At 37.5% G+C, this 21,769-nt stretch overlaps 1 protein-coding gene across 1 annotated transcript in view; it reads left to right on the top strand.

Moving 5' to 3' along the window:
* Window positions 1–17,692, top strand: part of LOC129416905 (ALK tyrosine kinase receptor) — a 723,819-nt gene extending 706,127 nt beyond the window's left edge. Inside the window, exons 26-29 of the mRNA XM_073869493.1 lie at window positions 8,939–9,040; window positions 9,243–9,377; window positions 14,106–14,196; window positions 14,601–17,692. Coding sequence (XP_073725594.1) covers window positions 8,939–9,040; window positions 9,243–9,377; window positions 14,106–14,196; window positions 14,601–15,536 — 1,264 coding nt within the window. The 3' untranslated portion in view covers window positions 15,537–17,692. The remainder of the gene's footprint in view (window positions 1–8,938; window positions 9,041–9,242; window positions 9,378–14,105; window positions 14,197–14,600) is intronic.
* The last annotated feature ends 4,077 nt before the right edge of the window (window positions 17,693–21,769 follow it).

Here is a 21,769-nt window from a genome sequence, read left to right as displayed (position 1 = left end):
CTGCACCACACTAGCTTTTTTCTTTCTTTCCTTCTTTCTTCTTTTTGTACTGTTTCATAATTAAAGGTCACATAGGGCCCCATTTTAACGATCTAAGCGCATTGTCTAAAGCGCACAGAGCAACGTCTAAATGGGCGTGTCCGAATCCATGTTTGCTAATTTAATGATGGGAAAAACGGTTTGTCCGCCGAGCGCATGGTCGAAAAGGGTTGGTCCTATTTTTTTAATGATTAACGGGAGTATTTTGGGCGTAACATGCAATAAACCAATGAGAGTCTCAGCTCTCATCCCCTTTAAAAGCCAGTTGCGCTGGCGCTATTTCTAATCCCTATTCAGATGACGGACTTTGTAAACTGAAAAACTAAGCGGAGGAAGAAGATCCCCAGTTTAAGATTAAAGTTAAATAATTGTGTTGTTTTACACTTGTATTGAAATTTTTTCATTAAAACCTTTAAAAGCCGTTTTTATTTAGTCATGGAAGTAAAAAATCAGGCTTTTAATTGCTTTAAATGGCTATCCAATATCATCAAAAAATTATTTGCAAGCATGTAAGAAAACGTTTGTACTCTAAAAATACTTTATTTGTTACAAACAGGAGATAAAGAATTTACAAACGGCTCCGCAAGGTTCGGCACTTGGACAGCGTCAGTTTTTTTAAGCATTACTTTAAATGTTTCTCATCTCACCATATCCACAGGTACAGAGTCATCATATACAATAAATCCGTGAGGTAGCATTTAAAAAAAAAACATTTAAAAACAGATGCATTTGTTTAAAGCAAAGCATATTTACTTACCAGGCTACAGGTAAAGCAGCTCTTTGCGCCTTCTAACGTTTCATAATTGGTCCTCATGTATGTCCAAGACACTCAATAATAATCTTTTACATTCAATCCTTTAATCTTTCATATTTAAAAGCATTTTTGTGCTGCTGCGCATTCATGTACTATGTGATAAGCAAACCCGCGTTGTCCTCCCGTTTATAGGCGCATATTACTAATGCACTCTTTAAAGGAACAGTATGTAAGAAATGTATATCAATTAATCATAAAATGGCCCTGATATGTCACTAGACATTAAGAAATCATTTTCATTTCAAATATTTATATCAATCACAACAGTGGTCTGGCCAGGATATTGTCATTTAAAGTTGCAGCCCTCAACTGATGTTTATGTTGTCATTTTGTGTATGGGGCACCAGTTGTGTGATTGCAGTACCAGTTTTAGCCACAAGTTTTGTGATTGCAATACCAGTTTTGGCCACAATCCTACATACTGTTCCTTTAAATAACATAAAACATATTGACCAGGTTTTTGTTGGTTAATGGCGTAGTCTATTTTAGTTGCCTCAAAATAGCAACGCGCCAACAATGCGCCTGAACACACCTCGTTTTCAGACCAGAACGCCCATGGGCGCAAAAAGGAGCGCAAATGCATTTGCTATTTAAACAACGTGGCGCTAAACGTGAAAATTATAATTGCGCAGGGTGGAAACTAGCGAAAGACACTTGCGTCGCGCATTGCGCTGCATTGCGCCGGGTGTAAGATAGAGCCCATAGATTCCAAGTAATGTCACATTTTGGAGAATGTCCACGTCTTCTGTTCTGGGTTTGATTAGGCTAGAAAAAATTTACAGAGAAATCCATAAGGGTAATTTGGTTATTGCCTGGATTTATAATAGGAATCACATAGCTCTCATTTTTATATTGCAGAAACAAACTTACTGTGAGATACAACAAGCAAATAGACTAGACAAACACTAAATGTTAGATTTTGCTGACATTGATATATATATTTTTGCCGTGATTTAAACCTCTGCATGGTGTCTTTATAGCCTATCATTCTTCTACCTGTATTTCATGATGAGTGTGGAACAAAAGATTATCCATGTCACTGATCAAACCAAATCCCCAATCACAGTGTAAAGCCCAAAGTCACAAAAGTCAACTTGACAATCGAGTAAATGTTGTGCAGTTGCGAGAGCATAAAGAGAGTCGAGTGAGCGCTCATCCCAGCACTTGCATATGTGACTGCATTTGGGCGCGCTGAGCAGAGGTGCGCTTTTGCGTGGAGTCTTTTTCACCCGTGAACTAGCCTATATATGCGCCCTCACAAAGATGCTTCTTTGGCGTACTCGCACATCCCTCACTCCCGGGTTGTTTATGAGAGTGGCTTAGATTTGGGTCTGAATAAATGCAACATTCTTTCATAAAAAAAACTATGCCTAAATCATTAAATAAGTAAACCGCTTGTGGCCAGTAAGGGGCCCCACAAGCCCGCAATTGCATGGTTTGCGTGGTGGGTAAACACGCCACTGCCTCACTCTTACATGGCATCTTATTGGTTGAAAGTGACTTAACGTATTCAATGACGCAACACAAATAGATCCACCACGTTCTCAGGTAGCAATTTGACGATTGCCTTGTATAATACGCTTGCGACATTTGATATTAAAATAATGCCATAATGAACTCGGACAAGTAAAATTCTCTTTTACTTGCCCCATCGAAAACATTCACCCAACTCTTTCCCCACCATTGACATGTTATCTCGTCAATTTAGAGAAAACATTTCCCTCCCACTGATGCTTCCTTGATGAGTTTTTATGGTAATCTCTAATTACACTATTATCCGCTAGATGGCCCAATTTATAAAAAACAAAAACAAAAATAAAGCTAACAACATTTTAAACTCTCTGTATGTTTTGATCTTCGTTCTGAACCTGATCTCTAACAAAATTCCTTGTAATGTAATTATTTCAGCTTTTTGCTCAAAATAGGTATATTTGAAGAAACCTACCCATATTTAAGAGGTTATAAAAAGAGAACAAATGAAGATATGATGAAACATATTTGAAGAGTTTGGTTCAAAAATGCGATAAATGCATTTAAAAAAAATTAGTTACCACCAAAATTAGTATTGTATTATGTCAGTATTAAAAAGTAAATTCTTAATTATATGCTAAATTCAATATCCGCCGTGTTGTTCTGTGATCTTTTCTCCCTTTTTTCCCAAAATGCGATAAACGCCACTCTTCCTTCTCTGCAGAATGCAATAAATCCGCTCAACAAATTACAGCGCATCATTCCACGCATTGTAAACAATAATGGCAGTGCTTGCGGAATCCTAGTTTTCCTCATCTACTTTGTACTTTGTTATCAACAAACAAACAAAAACAAAATAATACTTTGATGGCATTGATAAACCTGTGGCGAGGAAGAAACGTAAGCCATCAAAATCTAATAATTTAGGTGAGAGGCACTCGGGCGAAGGAAAAATGTTTCTCACACAACAGCATCAAGCTTCTGTCATGCTAACACATTGACCCCAGGGGATCTTAAGAAAAACTTCAAAAAAAATTTACGCAAAGTCAATGAAAATCGAGCAGCTGATTGCTGTCAAAAATCTTTTTCAGTGATACCACTAGTCAACTAAATGAATATACAATGGCAAAGATGAATGCACATTTATATGTTGATTCAATAGATTTATAACATTTTGGGAAAAAACTTGTCATGGAATTTGTGGGAAAAATAATCAGTTTTTATAATAAATCTTTAAAAATCTAATTACATTTTTAATGTTATTATGACCTAAAGATGCTATGTGAAAGTTTGTAATAGAAAATAGTTGTTTTCATCTTGTCACTTTCTTGGTATAGAAAACACATTTTATCTGAAATAAGTCAAAATGGATTTATTGCATTCTGGAACCCAACTCTTAATTTTTCCCATTTTGTTTGTTTGAAAGCTGAGGGTGCTATATTTGTATGTTTATATATTTATAGAAGAAAATTTTTCCTGGAAGGCATTTTGTGAAAATTGTGAAAATCACAAAAAATGCTGCCGGCAACTTAAAAAAAAGCTGGCAGGAATGAGTAAACACACATTAATGTCGAGCCCTGAAGATTATTAACCATTGTGTTGTAAAATCAATACAAATCTTAAACAATTGTTGGCTGAATAATTATCAATTAATGTAAATACCAATCAATAATTGAAGGTAAAAGATTTTTTTTCAGATCAAATTGTCTTTATTAGAAGATATTAGCAATTCATTGGTGGCAGTTCTAATATAGTCATCCTATTTATTCAGTAAAAAGGTATTACTTTTTTATCCATAGTTGATTAGTTAACTATTCATGGGTAATATAGTCTTACTATATTTTCAGTTATTCATATTTACTGTCTTGGTTAATAGCTGTGATTTATGGTTAATATATAATAACTATTATACTTAATTAATCCTTAATTAATGCATTATTATGGACCCCTAAAATATAGTGTTACCAATTTTTTATATGACTAGATTATACACTATTAATATCCCTGAAAACCACATATACCAACCCCACACATACACAATAATGTACAGACACACAAACCCACATCCACACCGATTTGGGGGACTTCGATTGACCTAATCTGCATGTTTTTAGACTGTTGGGGGAAACTGACATACCCAAAGGACAGCAACATTTTATAACAACTGCACACAACTAAACACTTGATATAAAATAAAAAATAAACCTCTGCAACATTTTTTGCATCTTGAAATATATGTCTCTATGTTCTGTATCAATCTATGAAGTGTTGCTTTCTTTTTTCTGTTTAGAAGATAACTAAGCCTTCAAATCTCATTTGTAAAAGCTTTACAAGGCATAAAATGTCATCACTTTAGATGTGCTCACTAAAATAGTTAACTGACAACTACTAAATGTTTTATAACTATCTAAATTAATCATGAATTACAAAAGAAATACAGTTAATATAGCAATATAATATATATACATTTAAATAGTTTATTAATCATTTACTTACAAGTTCTAAATCATCTTATAAACCACTGACAACTCCTAAATAACTGTTTTTTTAATAATCTATTAATTGTAATAGTTTTTTTTAAATTATTAACACTATTACATACATCGGGTCTTAAGTGACCCTATACACTTTTTTCTTTAAATTCATTAAAAAACAGATATTATTTTACATTGTGTTTTTTTTTGCTCTTGTTAAATTATTGTTAAGACATGATGAATACCAAGAAGGTGGTAAAACTTTTAATAAATGAATGAGGGGAGGGTAGTGAATACTGCCCCGGGTCAATAAAGACTTTGCCTATGCATTTAAGAGTTAAAGACATATGGTCCAAGTTAATTTTCCTAACAGTATGGTTTGTGGTTGCTAGGCAGCATAAAGTTGATCCATTAGAATGTAAAAATGTATGAAATGAGGTGTGCATTAATAGGCATTTTACACTGGTTTCTAGACACAGTTCATCCAATTAGAATTTATAGACCTATTGTGAGGAATTGAAACAGATGAACCCAATCGCAGACAGGGATGAATAAATACTGACACTTTATTATAAAAAGGAAAACAAAACCCACGGGGGGGCAAACAACATAAACAGAAAATATACTTAAGACTAAAACACTAAACAAAAAGCTAAACTAGACTTGACTAACAAAGTACTCACTGGCAAGACAAGCAACGTAGGGACACAGGATACAAAACGACCGTGCACAGAACAGCAAACACAAGGACTTTAAATAAGAGAACAGGTAAGGGATCGGGTAAAAAGTGACGAGACCCGGGACATGCGTGGTCAGAATAAACCAATACTAAACATTGTACTGTCAGAACCCTGCCATGCTGAACTAGATCTAAACACAAACAAGGATATGGCAGACTCCTGACAGTACCCCCCCTTCAAGAACGGATACTAGACGTCTTCAGGGGGGGACACTAAACACGAGGCACGAGAGACTGACAAAAACACAATATCCAAGAAAACATAACAAATAACACTAAGGGCAAACATGAAAGCATGACGAACGGGTTGGGGTGGGATAACAAAAATAATAAACAAGGGAGGGGGGGTGGGGGAACAAAAGAGTTCATAGGTGGGGGTCCAGGGTGGAAGAGTGGGGAAGGAGTCCTAGGTTTTCTGGGTGAAGCAGGAGGAGTCTGGGGGGGTCTTGTGGAAGACCTGGGAAGCTTGACATAGTTCTTAGGGGGAACAACAGAGTGTGGCAGAACAGAAGGGGACATGGCAGGATAAGAGGGTTGAAGGGGGACAGGGACTAACACAGGGGGCGCTGTGGCCGGCTAGAGAGCCGAGACGGGGGAGGCTGCAGCTGACTGAAGATGTGCGGGCTGCGCAGGCGGCTGCGGCGGCTCTGTTGGCTGCACTGGCGGCTGCGGCGGCTCTGTCGGCTGCGCTGGCGGCTGCGGCTGCGCTGGCGGCTGCGGCTACGCTATCGGCTGCGCTGGCGGCTGCGCTGGTGGCTGCGGCGCCTCTGTCGGCTGCGCTGGCAGCAGGAGCTGTGGCTGTGGTGCAGAGACAGGGTTTTCTGCAGCAAGCTGAGGAGTCAGTGTGGACCCAGGAGAAGACGGAGAACAGGAAGCTCCCTTCTTCCTCTTCTTTCTCCTAGGTCGCGGGGCAGAGAGTGCAGAAGGTGGAAGAGGTACTGTGACAGGCGGGACAGACTCTTAGGAGGACCATCCGGATGCCGACTTCCAGGAGATCCTCCTCTCTCGCTTTCCTCTGAGACTGACTGGCGGGGAGGAGCTCTCTGGGGTCGAAGAGATTAGTGTTGGGTCCTCCATAGTCATCACTCCCATGACGAGACCCTCCGTAATGGACGGCATCGGAGCTGGAGATGCCCTCTTAGCTGAGACCCTGGGCTCAGGTCGGTTCATCAGGAAATTAATCATATCGGGAAAGCCCAAGGGTCTCAGCAAACTTTGCTCACTGGGTTTGAGGGGCTCATTGAGGCAGCCGTTGAATATAACCTTCAACTCAGCCTCCTCGAAGCCGGAGCCCCTCGCTGCCCTCAAAAAGTCAAAAGCAAATGTCTTCACATCGGCCCCCTTTTGACGGAGACCGAATAAGACATGGGCCTGGGTGGCTCGTTGAGCGGATAAGGATCTATCCATCCTGGTCTGCTGGGTTCTTAGTGGCATGGTCGTTATGTGAGGAATTGAAACAGATGAATCCAATCGCAGACAGGGATGAGTAAATACTGACACTTTATTATAAAAAGGAAAACAAAACCCGCGAGGGGGCAAACAACATAAACAGGAAATATACTTAAGACTAAAACACTAAACAAAAAGTTAAACTAGACTTGACTAAACAAAGCACTCACTGGCAAGACAAGCAACTTAGGGACACAGGATACAAAATGACCGTGTACAGAACAGCAAACACAAGGACTTTAAATAAGAGAACTAATGAGGGGAACAGGTGAAAATCATAACAGGTAAGGGATCGGGTAAAAAGTGACGAGACCCAGGAAATGCGTGGTCAGAATAAACCAATACTAAAACCATGCATCTCCCACATGAAACATTGTACTGTCAGAACCCAGCCATGCTGAACTAGATCTAAATACAAACAAGGATATGGCAGAATCCTGACACCTATCTTTTCATTTTAAAACATGGTATCATAGACTGTAAAAAATATGGACATAGTGCCTGTGACGTCACCAATAGGTTTGTAAAGAGCTTTTTTGAAGCTAATGGTTGGCAGGCATTGCAGTCTGCATCTTGGCAGTGCATCATCGTGCCTCACTCATGGATGAAACCAGAATAACCAGGCTACGTTTACACGTGGGAGGCTATTTTCATAAACGGACATTTCAACCTCTTCTTTTTCAAACATAATATTGTGCACACGTGTCAGTTTTCAGAAAAGTGTTTATTTACACGTACCCGTGCATGTATGGCGTCAAGAGAAGCTCAAGCCCACGTAAGCCAATTACCGGCGGCGCTGGTGGTGACGCGGACTGGTTTTTCGTGTTGGAGGGAAGAGTTGTTGCAGTAGGTGTTCGATTACGTCAAAGTACCGCGAGAGCGATTCGAAATGAGACCTCTACGTGTGATTTTTCCTCTCGCGGTACGTTGACATCATCCGCCTGTCGGTTTTTGCAGCGCCGCATGAAGTCGAACACGCGTAAAATTGCTGACCTCCGAGCACTCGTCTCAGCTCCTCGACATAATAGAGCAGCTGTATTTGCAATACAAACACACAAAACGAGTTTGCATGAACATAAATGTGATCATGGAAGCATTCAGAGTAGCAGTCACATGTAAACATAGCTCGCACTTTTGACGTAGACGCGAGGTCTGGCGCATACTGTGATGTTGGCTACCTAAGCATCCATTTGTCTCAGTTTACATGCAAGCGTGCAAACGGAGGTTTTCAAAATATCCACTTTGGATGGAGTTTTTAGAAAGAATCGGTTTCAGAGGCGAAATCTACGTTTACGTGTATACGAAGGGCGCAAACGAAGGTAAATGTCTCAGTTTTTCAAAATAGCCATGTACGTGTAAACATAGCCACAGATGAGTTATAAAAAAAATTCCTTCACAGTTGTCATAAAGGGCAAAATTAGCTATGTAGACCAAAAACACTTTTTGTACCAGGCTGTAAACAAATTTATTTCTGCTGTAAAGTTGTGCATTTTAACATAGGGGTCTATGGGAATTGCCTGCCTTTTGGAGCCAACCTCTAGTGGCCCATCAATAATTTGCAGTCTAAGTCACTACTGTGTTGGCTTCAAGTTAAAGATCTGAAGGTTGCCCTTTGCATGGTATTGATTTTCTTTGATTTATTGTTTATATTTAATTTGACAGCCCTATATTTAAGGATCAGTTCAGGGAGTCTGTGATGAGTTCAGTGATGATCCAGCTTCAGAAAATGACCACTTTCAATCTTTGCATTAGTCACAGACTGACAGGATACATTTATCCTTGCTGTTGTTCTCTCGCTTTTTGCTCCTTTGATTTTCTTGTGCTTTCTTTCGACCTGATCTGCCACAGGACCCAAAAATCCCCTTCTCTTCTATCCCTCTGTCTGGACATTCATAACAATGTTTCGTTGAGATAAACTTGTTTGTTTGTATCTGGCCTTGTGTGTTTTTACAGAGCCAGCTATTACAGAAAAGGAGGACGTGCAATGCTGCCTGTCAAATGGATGCCTCCTGAGGCTTTTATGGAGGGAATCTTTACCTCAAAAACAGATACATGGTAAGTGATATACAGTGATTCATTGTTTCCAAATATGTTAATGTATCTTTTGTTAGATTTGATCAAATCCCCCACTATTTTTACACTCTAACTGCATTCTTTTCTTAATTGCTAAGTTTTTATTTCTTTCTATGACTCTTATTCTTCTCTCTCTCTCTCTCTCTCTCTCTCTCTCTCTCTCTCTCTGCTTTGGTCTTTGTAGGTCATTTGGAGTTTTGCTTTGGGAGATCTTCTCGCTGGGCTATATGCCTTACCCGAGCCGCAGTAATCAAGAGGTGCTAGAGTTTGTGACTAATGGAGGCCGGATGGATCCGCCAAAGAATTGCCCTGGGCCAGTGTAAGTGCGCTGTTATGCTCAAATACACAGGATATTTATGCAATGCTCCACCATAAAGAAAATAGATGGTGTTAACTGCTTAACTTCAGTACTGAGTGTTATAAAATGTCAAGAATCTTTGATTGATAATAATCAGATGTAACTTTAATTAAGTTACTAAATTTTTAAAGGGGAACCTACATCAACTATGAAGACTATGGAAGACTATAGAAGACTATCATTTTGAACATTAAAATGGTTAAAAAATCTTTTACTTAAATATAAATTTGGCATATATTTTGCATAAAGGTTTTAATAAAAAAAATGAAAATCTGCTGTAAATTTTTATCAATTAATTTATTAATTAATTAATTTAAAATTGGCAGAAAAACTTTCCATTTTATGTTTTAACTCTTTACATATGCCTTCTACAACTAAAATCCTTAGAAACACATTAAATATTTTTATTATTTCAAAAAGTCACAACAAACTTAAAAAAAAAATTAAGCTGTGCAGGTCATCATTATGTTGTGTGCATACTGTAGTGCAGTCTTGGCTGATGACTTGTAATGGTTGTCGCGAAATATTACTACAGATTACTATAGTAAATAATACGGTATCTGCCATAGTTTTTCATGTGAGAATGTTTTACTCCCCACTCCCACCTTCTTACTTCTCAGATCATCTTTCATTTGTTTGTTTGTTTTCTGTATGTGTATTAGGGCTGTCACTTTTGTGAAAAAATCATTTTCGATTTTTAATATATAAGTGTTCATTGAATCGATTGTAAAATCGATTTTCCATGTCTAAAAAAGACGTTTCCATTTAATGCCAAATAACAGACAAATGTAAAGAGAGCGCCTGAAACGCACAAGTCAGCAATATTTCTTATTCATTGTCATTAAGTTTCGTGCAGAATAAAAAACAGCAACAGTAGTGCAACATTCTCTAAAAAAATATGCAGAGTGGACTGCTGCCATAAATGAAAAACATTACTGCAGGTTCAACCGGCTGCTTTTGTGATTTAGGCAATTCAAAATTATTTTAAATAATTATTCGATCCATTTCAAACAACTGTTCAAAAATGAAACTTTAGATAGACTTACTTGAAGTTGAGAACATGATGTGTATTTTTTTATTAAACGTAACCGACACTTAGGCGGCACTAGGCAGGCATAATGAAATGCGCAAAAAGACTAGGGCCATTACAAATTATTGGTCAGGAAAACAAGTCGATCAACATTTTAGGGGTCAAGAGCAGAGCGCTTTTCATTCACTATGTCCATCTGTTGAGAAGACGCACTCCGACCGCACTGATGTCCATGGGAAACTCGGGTACTTCGTTGCCAGCTGCGTATTTCGTACTGCCAATCTTCCATCACAAAAGCGGGTCGCTGTCAGCTCGCAAGGGTGGCTCTTGTCATAACTCCTTCATCTCCTGTGGTCACAATTTCGACGCTCTCTCGTGTTGCACAGGTTTATTGACGTTGTCCTCCATTTTCTTTGCAAAACACTAGATGCAGCGATTGAAAGCGTGAAACTATAGGTGGGTAAAATTGCTGGGTATTTTCTGTCTAGCTTTCGCACACCTACTGCACTTTCGGAATTCTTTATTTTCTTTTTCTGCTTGTTTGTGAGTTTTGTTACATCTATATTTTTAACTGTTTAATTCTTTTAAATTAATAGTGTACATATTTGGTTAAAATCGATTGCCTATTTTCGTTTTCGAAACTTTTTTTGGTTGGTCCGATCGATTGTGCAATCGATTTTCGAACGTAAAGTGTCAGCCCTAATGTGTATTGTTCATCATTAATGTTATTCTCCGATTCATATTGAGATGGCTGAACAGGAGACGTTAATGTTTTTGTATTTTTGTATTTTGTGTCTGTTTTACATTTTACAATCTACTTATTTTAAACTTGTTTACCATGTTTACCTTACTGCATTAATAGAATGGGTTTTGATTGCAGCCTTTAGATTTTATGTAATGTAATGTAAAGGAAATGGCGGCTTCTGATTTAAAAAAATCTAAGTTTATTAAAACTGTGACATTTGTACTATTTCTTATTTAACATTCATATAGCCAATTCCAGTGTTAATCTAGTATACCATACATGTCTTTATAATCAGGGTACCCTTTAATCTAAGAGATACCAGCAAACAGAGTAGGTCTTTAGTATAAAGTGTGGAAGGCTATTCTTAACTCTTACTATAGGCTAAACTATACTCTTTTTCCCTGCCATTGACGAGTTATCCTGTCAATTGAGAAAAAAACATTTGCCTGCCAATGACGCTTTCCTGACGAGATTTTATGGTAATCTGTAATTCTGCTATTATCCACCCAATTTATAAACTGATGCAAAAACGAATTTATTCAATTTTAAACTCAACGTATGTTTTGATAATCATTCTGAATCTGATCTCTAACAAAATAAAAATACAAATGTGTGTATAATAATTAATAATATTTTAAAACACACACATTTGTATATTATGCAAAAAAAACTTTTATTTTGTATGCGATTAAACTAGATTAATCTTTGCCCAGCACTAAAACCTACCCATGTGTGTGTGTGTGTGTGTGTGTGTGTGTGTGTGTGTGTATGTTTACAGGGAAAAATGGCTACTGTCAAATTTAAAGAAAATAAAATTATTTATTGAGTTACAAAACACCTAACACAACAGGCTTCTTCACAAAAATAAAAACCTAAGCAGTTTGAATTATTATACTACATATACCAACGTACAGTGCACTTCAAAATTAAGGTTATTTATATTACTGTGTTTTTATATTTTATGCCACTATCTTCTAAGTTTCTATCCACTATCCACTTAGTTTTTTGTTAACATTTAAACATAGAAGGCAATGTGTACTGTTTCAGTCTCACACGCTATCACGTGCTATCAACAACACCCTGGTGATGGCGGCACAAGTGACTCGCCATATTAGATGTATTGCCTTGGCATACAGCACTCACACCATGCAAATTGTACAGACAGTGAAAGTTGTGACCATCGCTGCAGTAACATATAGAAAACCCCAAATGTTCCCAGACAGCAGACTTAAATGAAGCTGGTGGTGAATCTATTAGCGGCATTTCTCCTTCGCTTGTCATGCTGAACGGTCCGTGATGAGGACCTGTGAGGTTAGCATCAGATTTGCATACTACTGATTGGACAGGTAATCTCTTTAAACAAATGCAGAGTGTATTCAGAACAATGCATTAGCGGTTTTATGCATCATTTTATTCACCAAACTATATTAGAGATACGTGGTCGAATTAAACGCGGTGCACCGCGGGGCACGTGCGTGCCGAACCGTGGGGGGATTCTTTACCGAGAACCGTTACACCCCTAACATTTAAGAGGTTATAAAAAGAGAACAAATAAAGATATGATGAAAATTTTTGCTGTTTTTTTGTTTGTTTGTTTGTTTTTGTTTGTTTGTTTAAAAGCAGAGGGTCTGTTCTTTCATTTGATATATTTGTATGTTTATACAGTACTGTGCAAAAGTTTTAGGCCAGCTCCACCAGCTTTGTTGTTTTAGCAAAGTTTTAATGTCCATCCATATTTATTTTTTACTCTTTTTCAATCAATTCAATTTCAAGTTTATTGTCCACAAAAAGTGGAAATTTGTCTTTGGCTCCACAGGTGGATTTCTAAAACACATACACAATAAATAGACAATAAATACAACAGACAAACAACACAGTAACCCTTACAAACAACAATAGATAACACCTTCATCACACACCAATATCAAAAAGATAAATATGGATATCATGGACTATTGTGAGTTCAGTGATGATATAGCACTCGGTATAAATTACTTTTTGTAAATATTTCTGGTTGCTAATGCAGCTGTGTACCTCCTTCCTGATGGTAATTTCCTAAATTCTGTGAACAGAGGATGCACTGGGTCAGACACAATGTGGTGGGCCTTACGTCTCATATGTGTAGTATATAAATCTGCCAATTGTCCCTGTCCTTTACAAACAATTTTACTGCCCAGTTTAACAATTCTGGATAGTTTGTTTCTGTTCTTAACCCCCAGGTTTCCAAACCAGGTACATATCGAACGTCAGCACACTCTCAATCAAACTCCTATGCACAGTCAAGTTAGTAAGTTAAGATACAGGAAATACAGGAAATATGGACACAAATTTTAAAGCAAAACATTTTCAGAACTAAATGTCGTCTTCAGGCATCAGTCAATATTTAGTGTGACCTTTCTTGGCACACAATAAATTTTGAGCTTTTTTGAAGAGACTGAAGTCCTGAAGTCATTCGATTAGAATTAGAAATTAGGATTTCATTTAATTTAGGTTTAAGAGATCCTGCAGCTGCCTGCTATTGCTCAAGTGGAAGGGGAGTTTACCCTAACACTTCAGCTTATACTTGTATGCTGTTTTTAAAACTATATACACATTTCCTGTGTATTTTCTGGTTGTATTCTAATAAAGAGACTGAGAAATAATTATATATGATCACTATACAATTTCAAAAACAACAAATCTAATGGTAGCATGGTGGCCTAAGACTCTTGCACAGTACTGAATATTTCTAGAAGAAAATTTTCCTGGAAAGCATTTTGTGAAACTTTTGTGAAAATCACAAAAAATCCTGGCTGGCAAGTTTTTTCTTAAGGCTGGCGGGTAATGAATTAATCTCTAGCGATACACATTGTAAGCATACATAGTAGTTATAACACTGAAAAATAAAAAAGTTGATTATTTGTTTATTAAATAGGTACCGGATAATGACACAAAGTTGGCAGCATCAACCAGAAGACAGACCAAACTTCTCAACTATTCTAGAGCGGATAGACTATTGTCTACAGGTAACATCCTAAAACTGCATTTCCAATTCATAGTGTTAAAGTGTATTGGTTCAAAATGGCATACAACTCATACCTTTTGCTGCATGCATTACCAATACAGTTCACTTCTTCCAAAACATGCGGTATAGGCCTACACCCAATCACACCTTATTCCAGAATGCAATCCACTTAAATTGCTTCTACATGTCTTGTAACAAGAAAGAACAATACTTTTCCAAATTCAACCATTTATTTTGAAATTTTTATTATTGCTTGTAATTTATAATTTTTACATAAAATTGCATATATAAATTAATTCTTTAAAATAATTTTCATTAAATATAATATTACATTTTACAACAATTCTTATTGCATCTAAAGAGGGGGCGGGTACACACTGAATAACTGTTTTTTTCAAACCCTAGGATCCAGATGTGGTGAATGTGCCTTTGCCTGTCGAGTATGGCCCTATTCCTGAGGAAGAAGAGCGGGTACCCATGCGTCCTGAAGACCCGTCTGCCCCCTCCTTGCTTATAAACCCTAAGGGCACCGAGGATGCTTCCTCTGTCTCTGCAAGCAACTCTGAGCAGGCTAAGAGAGACGGGGAGACCCCACTCATGCCCAGCCATTCTTCGGATAACCAACCTGATCCCCCATCTCAGCCTCAACCTCATCACCACCCACACCCCCTGGTAGCCACTGCCCCCATACCTACTGCTAAACTTTCCTCTACAACTCCCATAACCACACAAGATGGAGGCCATGTGAATCTAGGCTTTATGCAGGCCCATTCATCAGAAAAGGAGAGCCATAATGGAAAGCCCACCAACCTGTGGAACCCCACTTATGGCTCATGGTTCCTCCAGCAGCAACAGAAGAGGCAGCAGTCACAGAGGCAGACGAGTGGCCCACGGATCCTGGGTAAAGGTCAGGAACAAGCAGGCCGGACTGTGACAGTAGCGGAAGCTCTGGGCCTGCAGCAACAGCACAAACAGCAACAATACCAACAGCAGCTCCAGCGTCAACATCAACAGCAGCAACAAGGCCTTTGCGGTCCACTTTTACCCCCGCCTCCTACCCAGGCACCGTTGCTTCTGGATTCGGCCACTCTAGCTCCAGTCCCTCTCTACAGACTACGTCGCTTTCCTTGCGGGAACATCGGGTATGGGTATCAGGAGCAGGGGTTGCCCTTGGAGCCCATGCCAGGGCCCCAGCCACCTCCTCATTCTGGTCAGCAGAGGCCCATATCTTTGGCTCGGGCCAGTGGGCCTGAGGACAGCCGTCCACTTTTGGTCACCATGGGTACGGTGCAAGACTCCAGACTCCCTAAAATGGAAGGACACAATGCCACTGTGCTGTGATTGTGCACGCTCTTTCTCTGTCAGTGCCAACTCTGCGAAACACTGTGCTGTCCGGCTACATCCACCCTTTGATGGATTATTGTAAACTCAAAGAAAGCTCTCAAAAGTCCACTGATCATTGAAACAGAACAACTGTTAGTTATTTGGAAGACTGATTTTCTTCTAAAAGCCACATTTGAAAGTCTGAGAGACAAAAAAAGGAAACTGATTAGACCCTCCAAGGACTAATTCTGTGAAAAAGACTATATTATAATATAATATTTTTCCAAAATTGGGGAGAAAAAAAATAATTTGTTGATGTTTGCTTGCCTGCTTGTTTATTTATTCATTTGTTAATTTATTATTTAGAGGTCATATAAATTATTAATGGGTGTGCTTCAGAAAGCAAACTGTCCCATTCATTATTTATCATTTTCTTCTTTTTTGGACTTGGTTAGCTTTTAAACTGCCACAGATTTCATCTGTCAGATAAAATTAATTAATGGAGTTTTTAATTGCTTGTGTTTTAGAAACCGACAAGTGTCTTAGGCAGTCGATGGCTTTTTGCAACGTGACAACTTGTTGCCTTTTAAATGTGAGGAAATGTAGCAACTGGTGAGGGATTAGTCAGTAAAGGCCTTTTCACAGGAGTTCTCAATGCTCCTCACACCACGATTGTTGCACTGCTTTGATATTTACATGAAAAGCACTGTACAAGGTCATGTTTCTGGCTTTTCAGGTAGTAAAAAAGTAAAAGGAGAAAGGAAACAAAAGAAGTGAAAGGAAACTTGTGAAAGGAAACAAAAGAAGGTGATATGTTTAAGATCTGAAATGGTGAATATTTTGTAGACTGCTTTTTTTTCTAGCAGAGAGATATTTGTCATAACATCCATGCTGAAAAGACCAGCTTAAACCACCTGGTCTAGCTGGTGGTCTGGCACGGTATTTACCAGCAAACCTTGATTAGTAAAGGATGCTGACCAGCAAAGTTTCACAGGTAAAGCTGATTGACCATTTAAAATAGTAAATGCTGGTGACTAGCAGTGCTGGTCTTTTAAGCAGGGAAATCTTGGATGTTGTGCCGTACTTTTGTGTATTTTAATAAGCTTAAGCTTTAATTGATTTTGTTTTCATTTCCAAGGTGGAACAACCCAAGAATGATACATCATGGTAATCATAATCATTTGCTAAGTTGTTTAAACATTGAGTTTCATGCTATAAAAGTTAAGTTGCACGCAACATAGCTTGGCAGTGACACCACAGCTTGACACTTTGCTTTTTAGAGTTCAAAACCTCATGGACTGCTGATGTGACTCATGTGAAAGGTTCTTGACTGTGCTAAATAAATCTCTGGCATTGACTACATAAGATGAAATGTATGCATTTTCTGAAAAAAAGGTACTTATATCTTTATTCCATTGTTTTTTTGCTTTAGCATTGGCATTTTTGGCATTTTGCTTACGTATATAGAAGCCTGTTTGCTCAGAACATTATTAACTGTCAATCACTTATGATTTTGGTTTCTTTTTGTATCAGACTTATTTAATGTATATTAATGAGGAACATCCATTTTCATATATAATTTTTTGACAATGCCTAAACAGCCATTGTGACAGGCATAAATATATTTGCGTATTCCTCTCAAGCTGCTATTTCAAACTTTCTTATTTGTAATATCTTACTGTGAGAAAAAAATGTCACACTTCAACTCTTGGTTATTTTTCACTCATTTTGAGAGGGTCTAGTATTTGTGTTACTAGTGGTTTCGTGAAAAAAAAATATTTCGTCATAATCTTTCTTTGTCACCTTTGTAAAAAGTTATACATTGGTGTATACAAAATTGTAACTAAAAAAGATGCTAAAATATTCTTTAAATGTAACATCCCTGGTGACTTTATGAGATCATGATTTACAATGCCAGAGGACGGCTTTTTGTTAGCATTATTGCTATTCTTTTGTCATAAGTATATTTATGTATATTTTAAGAAAGCTAGCCTGAGGTTTGAGAGCTGCCTATATGGTTTTGGGAAATATATATATTTTTTGCTTATCACAATGAAAAGTGACCACACTCTTGTAAAAATGTTGTAAAACCTTATTGTATCATGTATCTGTTAATCTCTGTAATTCAACATTCAACATTGACATCTGAGACATGAATAAATGACTTAACTTTGTTCTTGCTCCTACATACATAATGCTTATATTCAAAACTATATAACATATTCTGTACAGTGTCATAATGGGGTGGCTCAGTGGGTAGCACCGTTGCCTCACAGCAAGTAAGTTCCTTGTTCAAGCCCCAATTAGGTCAAGTGGCCCTTCTATGTGGAGTTTGCATGTTCTTCCTGTGACAGTGTGTGTTTACTCCGTGTACTGTTTTCTATCACAGGCCAAAAACATACAGGTTAGGTGAATTGGAAATGCCAAATTGCATGTGGCTGATCATTTGTATGGATTACCCAGTTCTCACCATGAGTCTAAATACTTGGTGTTTTGAGTTGCTCGGTAGTACAATTTCTGTACTGTTCAATCTTACAGAATTTAAAGAAATATTATAGCCCAACAGGACTTGACGCTATCATCATGTAAACAGACTTGACATAAATTACACTATTGTCATGTAAACAGACCTCAGCCATCTCCTTGTCCATTGCTAGTTATGCCTCCAATGATTGCCCTGTCAGCAACGAAACCATGTGGAAACTCCACTCTTCCTCAGGCCACCTCCAGGTCTTGGCCAGACGTTCAAATCACTACACTGTAAAAAAAAATTGCCTCCCTAACTCAAAATTTTCTAGTGACTGGTAACATTGACAATTTTCACTTGGGCCAATAGATTTTCTGTGAATTGAATTTTATCAATTGTGGCAACGATCTTTAAACATTAGCTCAATGGGAAATAACAGGTTGAGCCAATTGAAAATAAGAAACGATTTTTTTGCCCAATTAACTTTTTTAAATTGTGGTAGCATTCTTATTTTAATGTACCCAAACTGAAAATGTATATTGGTGAAATTATATTGGTAAGGAACCATGCTGAATTGTTTATTTCCCGTTGTCCTAATAGAAAAAGAAACACACAAACTACTTTGTAACATTTTATTCATTTTTATTTATTAGTAATACCTTAAAATTGTAAACATACAGAAATGGTCTGCATACAATTGCACAGTAGACATTAGAAAATAATTATTTTTAATAAAAAGTTTTATACAATAACAGTCACAAATATTTTGTGAAAATTTAAATAAAATGTAAGTAACTGAGTGTACCTTCCCAAGGGACGATTTCCTGGACAGGGCTTATCCTAGTTCCAGACTAAAAAGCATGTGTGGGCTGTCTTAATTTAAAATCATCTTTCACCGACATATCTTAACCAATATCAATGCCCTTGTTTTGTCTCAAGATGCACACCAGTAATTTTTTTTTATAAGGTTTGTTTGTAAAAACTACCTAAATGTCCTAATATAACTAAGGCCTAGTCCTCTAGATTGATCTAGACCCTGTACGGGAAAACACCCAAGTGTTCAGTAAAGCTTCACATAGATTTTAGTACTCAAAGCTCATGGAACCGCCACCTAACAATTCAAACGTTAAAAATGTAAAACATTTTACAAATAGGCCTATCTCCAAAAACATCTATATAAAAGTGGGGAGGGTTCCTCACCCAACGTTAATCACAATTTCACTTGAATTTAACATTCTCACACTAAGTAAAAGCTTATATGAAACTTTATGAAAACACTTTAAACAATGCCTCATAACAGTTTAAACATTAAACACCTAAAACATTCTACAAATTAAAGGCATAAAGTCTCACAAATTTTCCAGCACAACCTGCTCACTGGAAATGCTCACTCTTGACATGGATCAGCAACTGTTAAGAGTTTCATGAATTCCCATTTTCATGTCACGTGTGTAAATCTCCAAAGCCTTGGTACTCTGTAAGAAGTAAAAAATTATCACTGAGCATTCATGTACCAAATGAAGCCAAATGTGATAAATAAAACTAGATCAATACAGAATATCCTCGAAGTTTACACTTCTGAACATAAAATAAATGGCTGCTCTTAGCTATATATTGCTGTTCAACATTATGAAAAATAAAAAAAAATTAATATAGAAGTACAGTTATTTTGGTATTGGGCATTTTTCATTATTTTATTATAGTTTGACTGAAAATATCCTTTAGTAAGACTATGGTAAATGTGTGGTTATGTATTGAGTATAACCGGCAGCTTTACAACACCAGCTGATAGAGAGCGTCCTTTTAATATCTACCCCTCGTGGATTTCCTGATGCAAGATGACGACGGCAGCATGCGCGGCGCAGATCGATTGACACATGAGATCAATGTATCGCGAGAGTAATAAGCTTTCGATTGGCTCTCGCGGAACTTTGATGTCATGGGTTGATTTGTCTGCACAGTGCTGCATATGGTCGAATACTTGTAAACAATGCGTCCTTTTCGTTACGTCCAGGCCAAATACAGATGCCCCTACACTCGTAATATATTAATTAATTAAAAAACACGGCAATTTCTCTCTAGAAAGGTGCAGGTTGCAAGCAGCCTTTCATGTCTATGTGTGCACGTGTGCGGGCGCGGCGCGGCGACTCTTAATCAAAATAACGCACATAAATCTCGAAAAAGCTAACAGTTTTCACACAAATATGTTATATAAAAATATAAATATAATATACTCACTGTGAAAGTTGTTGTGGCCTTGCCATTTCACCGCTAAATGAAGCGTTAGCTCGGTGCGTTACACTGAGGGGAAAACATATCAGTTTTATAACAAACATCGTATAACTACTAACCTAGTCTCTCAATCAATCAATACAATCACAATAAAGTTAAACACTCCTTTTAAAACATTAAAACAATCGGAAAATCTGTCTTGCTTTCAGTTCCTCTGGCTCGGCAATATGCTTTTTGTTTGTATGCTGTAATTATTCAGATTTTCACTCAGTTTAACTTGTAAATGACTTTAAAAAAAACTCAAAAATGACTTAAATGTAAATATTTAAGTACTTTCCATGACTTTATTGTAGAAAATGTCGATCATCAACTCCCGCGTATCCACACTGAAGCCAATTATTTTCAGGTGCATGCGCTTTTCTGTCTCAAACTACATTCAGTCAACTCAGATTTTTCATTTGACACGATGAATTGGCTGAGCAGAGTTTAATATGTTCTGTGAATATATATTTTTGTTTTACCCCAATACCATGGGTTTTAATTACCACAATGCATATTTTTGTTTGGGGAGAATTATTTGAAAGCAATATGTTTAGTCAATACTTAACTTTCAGTTTCCACAATTTTTTAAAATATAAATTGTTTACAGTGTAAAGATAATTCTCGATATGTTCTTTGGGTCAGCCCTCTGCATTGATCCTCTTGGAGCTGGACTGCTTGGAGAGTCCGGGTTATCGGTTGATCGGTAGCTACATTAGTATACTTTCCGCATTTGACAAGGTCTCAGCTGATCGAATCGACTGCAAAATGGACCCAACAAGGCCTCGGAGCTCCCGTAGACATCACTCCTCTCTCTGTTCTTGCGTGCCGAAGCCAACTGAGATGGTTTGCCTCCAACTGAGCTGACAAATGCAAGGGGTCATTGAGCGGTACTGTCATACATGCCAAGTTCATGGGATCATATTTAAAAAAAATTAAATATTCAGAGATATTTTCAACTGTCCGAGAAATATCATAACTCCACCTCTTCTTCACTCAGTGTGAGAGGTTCGCTGCATATTTCTCCTCAAGATTGAGAATCGCAACGAAATCCTTGTCGAGCAACACGTCCACTGAGGTATATGTCCTCAAAATACAGGTTATTTATGATTCAGCTGTATGAATTATATAATAACAGTTTATATATTATATATAACAGTTTTGTCTCGAAGTAATGATAGTGCTAAAGTCTAATATCGTTTCTGAGGCTGCTAGATTTTTCTTAATGCTATCTTGTTGATTTAAAATCTTCCATTGTTTTGTTTCTGACGTAAATTTAAAGCACAAAAATTGCCTGCCGTTGATTATGCATTGGTTTTGTCATCATGTTTGGTGAGATATCTAACATGATTTCCGTGGGACTTAAAGAAAGAAATCTTGACCCCTGCTAGTTCTGCCATTGCAGTCATGAATCATTATGCAAGCTAGCTGACTTTTGCCTCGTTATTATACGTAAACATGCCTTATAACGTAAGGAAACGATAATTTGACCTTTATTAATTTTATTATTTGC

This window comes from Misgurnus anguillicaudatus, chromosome 7, assembly GCF_027580225.2.
Source record: "Misgurnus anguillicaudatus chromosome 7, ASM2758022v2, whole genome shotgun sequence".
NCBI lineage: Eukaryota > Metazoa > Chordata > Actinopteri > Cypriniformes > Cobitidae > Misgurnus > Misgurnus anguillicaudatus.
This window is presented reverse-complemented; position numbering and strand designations above follow the sequence as displayed.